The sequence below is a fragment of the Tursiops truncatus genome, chromosome 1 (assembly GCF_011762595.2).
Source record: "Tursiops truncatus isolate mTurTru1 chromosome 1, mTurTru1.mat.Y, whole genome shotgun sequence".
NCBI classification, from domain to species: Eukaryota; Metazoa; Chordata; class Mammalia; order Artiodactyla; family Delphinidae; genus Tursiops; species Tursiops truncatus.
Genome location: NC_047034.1, coordinates 136,158,878 through 136,164,877, shown reverse-complemented (window position 1 = coordinate 136,164,877; position 6,000 = coordinate 136,158,878). Strand labels below are relative to the sequence as shown.

The 6,000-nt window shown below is 35.8% G+C and overlaps 1 protein-coding gene across 1 annotated transcript in view; it reads left to right on the top strand.

Moving 5' to 3' along the window:
* The first annotated feature begins 483 nt into the window (after nucleotides 1-483).
* The window catches only part of C8A (complement C8 alpha chain), a 71,688-nt gene continuing 66,171 nt past the window's right edge, over nucleotides 484-6,000 (top strand). The window contains exon 1 of the mRNA XM_019942345.3: nucleotides 484-560. Within this exon, the coding sequence (XP_019797904.2) occupies nucleotides 484-560 (77 nt within the window). The remainder of the gene's footprint in view (nucleotides 561-6,000) is intronic.

The following is a 6,000-nucleotide window of genomic DNA, read 5'->3' as shown; positions in this document are numbered from 1 at the left end:
CCCATGTAACTATTAGCATTTCCTATATTTTGCTGGCTGTTTACGGCAGAGCTGAAACACCAGTATGAGCCTCGTTTCAGTCTTGCAAAACAAATTGATCTAACCTCAGAAGTTCCAAGAGCTACTCCCAAAGACCATGAATTCTGGAGCTATACCTTGGTTTGGCTTTTGCCTCGTTCTGAAAATACGATCCCTTTGCTTAGCTGAAATTGGTTAAATATCCTCCTTTCCTCAACCATATGGATATTTTGCTTTTCCAAAGGTCTGAAGGACAGTGGCCTTTGGTGTCTGGGATTTTAGGGCGTTTGGCTAATCAATACCCCGGTAAGTAATTAACCACATCTGAATGAGAATCGAGCGAGTTCTGTTCATTTCAAACATTAGGTAGATCTTATAGATCCCAGCCCGTAGATTCTTTTACTCCAACTCCCTGAAGAGTTTTATTCCTCTCTAGGTAATATAGGGTGGTGGCTTCTGGATGAGATGTTTGCTGTTGCTTTTTTCCTCTTGTCTTTGATGACTTGTCAGCCTGGGGTAGCCATACAGGAGAAGGTGAACTGGTGAGTTGGCCAAAAGTTTCTGCAAAATTTGCAGGGAGGGGTTACTTGGTGGGGAACTGAGACACTCTCATGTTTGCAACAGGCTGTTTTAGGATGGAATGTGACCTCTTTCCACATTATTACTAATTCAGTGAAGGAGTTCAGGCCAGTGACAAGAGCGTTCACTTGGTGTCAGAGGGACCTGTGTGCAAATCTCAGCTCCAAGACTTAGGAGCTGGGTGATCTGCAGTAAATCAGCTAATCGCTTTGTGCTTGCTTCCCGATCTGTAACATGAGAATAATAATGCCTCTTCTATAAGAGTTAATGAACATGAAATAAAATCTTGGATATAAAGGATACTCAACTTAATAAATAATAGTTCTCTTGAGTTATATTGGACAATTAACCTCTGCTTATCCATTTGTGTGTAAGAATACCCATCTCATAGTGTTTTGGGAAGGATAAAATTAGGTAATGTATATAAAATTATCTTGGGAAAAGCAAGAGACTGTAAAGATGCTGAGTCATTTCATTCTAGAAAAGACTTAACCTTTTGCTATGGAGTAACAAATAGAAGTGATATTTTCATATGTACATTGCATTTTACCCATTCCATTTCCTTGAATATCCCAAACTGGCTTCACGGTCGTTTTTTTTTTTAAATCTTAACACTAAGTATTTTGTGGTGCTTAAACAGCCTCTTATTTTGCCTTTGTGATAGCTTTAAAGAAGTCCCTCTCTCCGAAACACTGAAGATTTTAAGTAGAGTTATTTTATTCAAATTCTTGTTGGATGATTCAATTTTGAATCATTATTGCTTTTAAATGCTAGACTAGAGATTTCCTTTAAGTAACAGTTAAGAAGGGGGAAAGGCATTTTTCTAAGCAGTTAATTTGCAACTTGTATTTAAAGCGAATTAAATTTTGAAAAAGCGAACAATTTTGAAAAAGCGAACAATTTTGAAAAATCAGAAAATTCATCTCTAATAATTAGAAGATAAAGGCAAGAGAACTGTGGCAAAGGAAATCTCTGCTGAGATACTCTTAATTATAAAAGCTTATCATCGTAATCCTTTTTGAAAATGAACAAAGAGTCTTGATGTTTGAACTTATCAAATAAGAAAGACCAGTGAAGAGGCAAATTTGAAGTCAGGGCAAAAGAGAACCAATTAAATACGTTACAAAGTGCTGAAGTAGGAAGTCACAAGGTCTTTTTGTCTAATGCCAGCGTGCCTGACCCTGGCTTTGCAAATGCTAAACTACATGGTGAAATAACTTTACTGGGTTCAGATTCTGGCCCTGGCATTTCCTATTTGTGTAATCTTAGGCAAGTTATTTAAGTCTTCTGGACTGTAAAGTGGGAGGCAAGTAAGAGGAAGAATTAAATGCATAAAAAGTATTTAGAACAATGCCTGGTACTTAGTAAGTTTTCAATGAAAGCTGTTGCCAGTAGTGGTGTGTGATTGCCATGGTCATTTTTGGGGTATTTTTCATCTCTCTGATGGTTGATAAAAACTAGAATAAATTTGTAATGTGCCTACACATTATTGATACAATGTATAAAATAGACAACTGATGGGAACATACTGTGTAGCACAGGGAACTCTACCTAATGCACTGTGGTAACCTAAATGGGAGGGAAGCCCAAAAGGGTGGGGATATCTGTATGTGTATGGCTGATTCATTTTGCTGTACAGTGGAAGCTAAAACAACATTGTAAAGCAACCAGACTCCAATAAAAATCAATGTAAAAAACGAAAATAAAATTTAACAACGAAAAAAAATTGCAATGTGCCAGTTAGCATGGATCTTTTGGATTAGTCTCACTTCAAACTTTAAAAAAAATTAACAATGGCAAAATAACTAACAATTTATTTTTCTCAAATAAAATATAAACACTAACATTGAAAACAGATGATATACATTTACATTTTTAATGGTATACATTTATTTTTATAAGCTCATATTTACCATTATTATAAAGTATATTGCCTGTGTGTTATTATACCATTACTATAAATTCTTAGAAAAGTGTGGTTGTTTGAGAAAAGTATTTTAAGACGATGTTGATGAAAAGACATTATATTCAGCCTCAAAAAGCAATGACTCTCTCTTATGTGTTTTATACAAATAATACATTTTAGCATGTGTGTTGCTTTAAAAAGTTAAAAAAATTTTCAATCCTTTTAATTTATTGAGATTTGTTTTATGACAAAGAATATATCTTAGTGAATATGTCACAGGCACTTCAAAGTGTGTATTCGTCTGTTGTGTGTAGTTCTAAGTCATTAAGTTGGTTATTAATGCTGCTCAAGTTTTCACCTCCTTGTCTATCAATTACTGAGGGAGGAATGTTGCATCCCCAAGTGTATTTGTGGATTTGCCTATTTCTCCTTTCAGTTCTATCAGTTTTTGTTTCATGTATTTTGAAGCTCTGTTATTATCTGTTTATCTACTTGTCTTTCTATGTCTATCTATCTATCTATCTACATACAGATTTGTAGATGATCTGCCCCTTTATCATTATGAAAGGCTTTCATTATCCCTGGGTTTGCATGGTCAATTTTTTTTCCCAATATTTTATTTTAACCTATCTGACTCTTTATATTTTAAAGTATGCCTCATATAGATAGCATATAGATGGGTCTTACTTTATTATCTAGTCTAATAATCTCTGTCTTTTAATCATAGTATTTATACAACTTATATAAGATGTAATTACTGATATGCATGGGTTTGGGTTTGCCATCCTTCTATTTGTCCCATCTGTTCTTTGTTTCTGTTTTTCTCCTTTTTTTGGTCATCTTTTGCATTTCATATTTTTTCTAATTCCAAATAATTTGTTAGCAATTCTACTTTGTTTATTTATTTATTTTGGTTGTTACTCTAAGCTTTGCAACATTCATCATTAACTTATCACAGCCTACCTTCAAATGATATCATACCACTTCTGATCCCATTTTTATTCTTCCTGAGTAACTTCTTTTGACCTTTCTTATAGTGCAGAATGAATTTTGGTGAGGGAGTTATCCATTTTTGTTAGTCTGAAGGACTCTTTATTTCGCCTTTATTTTGAAGGGTATCTTTGATGAATATAAAATTCTAAGTGGAAAGCTTCCTTTTTTCCTCCCACATCACTTTGCAGACATTAATATCATTCCATTATCTTCAGCTTGTATAATCTTTGAGGAGAGATCCACTTTGTTATGGACTCCTTTACTATTTTATCATTGATTTCTAGCAGTTTGATTATGATGTACCTAGGTGTGCTTCTGTGGGTTTATAGTTCTCATCAAATTTGGGGAAAAAATTTTTGCCACTATTAATTCAAACATGTTTTCTGCCACATACTTTCTCCTCTGCTTCTGATCGCAGGTATGCCCGACTCCCTGATATTATTCCACAGGTCACTGAGGCTCTGTTCTTTTTTTTATTGTTTCTGGCAGTATTTTTTCTCTGTTTCATTTTGGATAGTTTCTATATCTTTAAGTTTACTGATCTTTTCTTTTGCAGTATTTAATCTGTTTCTTAGCCCATCCAATGGATCTTTCATTTTGGTTTTTATAATTTTTCAGCTTCAAAACTTTCATCTGGTACTTTTTTATATCTTTCACTTCTCATCATGTCCATGATTGCCCTTACTTTAATGTACTTAAAATAACTCAAAATCCTTGTTTGTTACTTCCATCACTTTTATTTCATAGGTCTTTAGAATTAGGAAGGACTTTGACATCTAATTTAATCCACTCATGTTACAGATAAGGAAATTGAGTCCCAGAAAGAGAAGGGGAATATTAAATAACAACCAGACCACTCCTCTAGGCATTTTATGAATATTGACCAATTTAAACCTCATTATGTCCCTCTAAGACTGTTGTAATCATTATCCCCTCCAGTTGAGAGCCAGAGAGGAAACAAAGCAATTTGATATGTCAGTCACCCAGTTTCCTAGTTGTACAGTCAGGCCTTCTAATCCCCAGATCAGTGTTATTACACCATTACTGCTACCCTCACCCACCAGAAAAAAAAAAATCTTTTCAAAACTGAGCACCCATTTTGATAAGCACTATTTACAACAGCCAGGACATGGAAGCAACCAAAATGTCCATCAATGGCTAGAGGAATGGCTAAAGGAATGGCTAAAGAAGATATGGTACATATATACAATGGACTATTACCCAGCCATAAAAAAGAATGGAATCATGCTATTTGCAGCAACATGGATGCAGCTAGAGATTATCATACTGAGTGAAGTAAGTCAGACAAAGGCAAATACCATATGATATCGCTTATATGTGGAATCCAAAAAAATGGTACAAATGAACTTATTTACAAAACAGAAATAGAGTCACAGATGTAGAAAACAAACTTATGGTTACCAGGTGGGTAAGGGGGAGGAGGGTAAATTGGGAGATTGGGGTTGACATATACACACTACTATATATAAAATAGATAACTAATAATGACCTACTGTATAGCACAGGGAACTTACGCAATACTCTGTAATGACCTATATAGGAAAAGAATCTAAAAAAGAGTGGATATATGTATATGCATAACTGATTCACTTTACTGTATACCTGAAACTAACAAAACATTGTAAATCAACTATACTCCAATAAGTTTGTTTTTTAAAAAAGCAAAACAAATATTTAATTTGGAATTAGGACACCCAAAGGTTTTGTGGGGTTTTTTGTTGTTGTTGTTGTTGTTGTTTTTTGCGGTACGCGGGCCTCTCACTGTTGTGGCCTCTCCCGTTGCGGAGCACAGGCTCCGGTCTCGCAGGCCCAGCAGCCATGGCTCACGGGTCCAGCCGCTCCGCGGCATGTGGGATCTTCCCGGACCAGGGCACGAACCCGTGTCCCCTGCATTGGCAGGCGGACTCTCAACCACTGCGCCACCAGGGAAGCCCCCCTAAAGGTTTTTATAACATTTCCAACCCAACATTTCCACTGATGAAGAATGAACAAAATACCTTAGGGGGGATTAAAGAAATATGAGTAAAGACCTCAAACGTAGAAGATAATCACAGGGATCTGTTTGCTTCTTTAAATAGGTCATACAGGCAGTGGATCCTAAGGAAACTTAAATCACTATCTTCTTCTGTATTTTATTGTTTCATGGGCATCAGAGTGTTCACCAAAGTAACCCAGGCCAGGGCCGTGCGAGTATTTTCTATAGCTGTCCAGATGACTGGAAATGAACATGAATTCAGGCTGCAGGAAATTTCAGCTAATATAAACAATTAGAGTAGTGGATGTGACTGAGTGAGTCTCAGGACTATGGACACTTTTTTTTCGGGGTAACTAATCTTTAGCTATACTTCAAGCAGCATTGGGTGTGGGCTTTGATGTGAGATCAAGCTGGGTTTAAATCCTGTCTTTACCACTTAGCGGCTATGGAACTTGGGTAAGTTACTTAAACTCTCTAAGGCTTAACTTTCTCATCTATAAAACAGAGA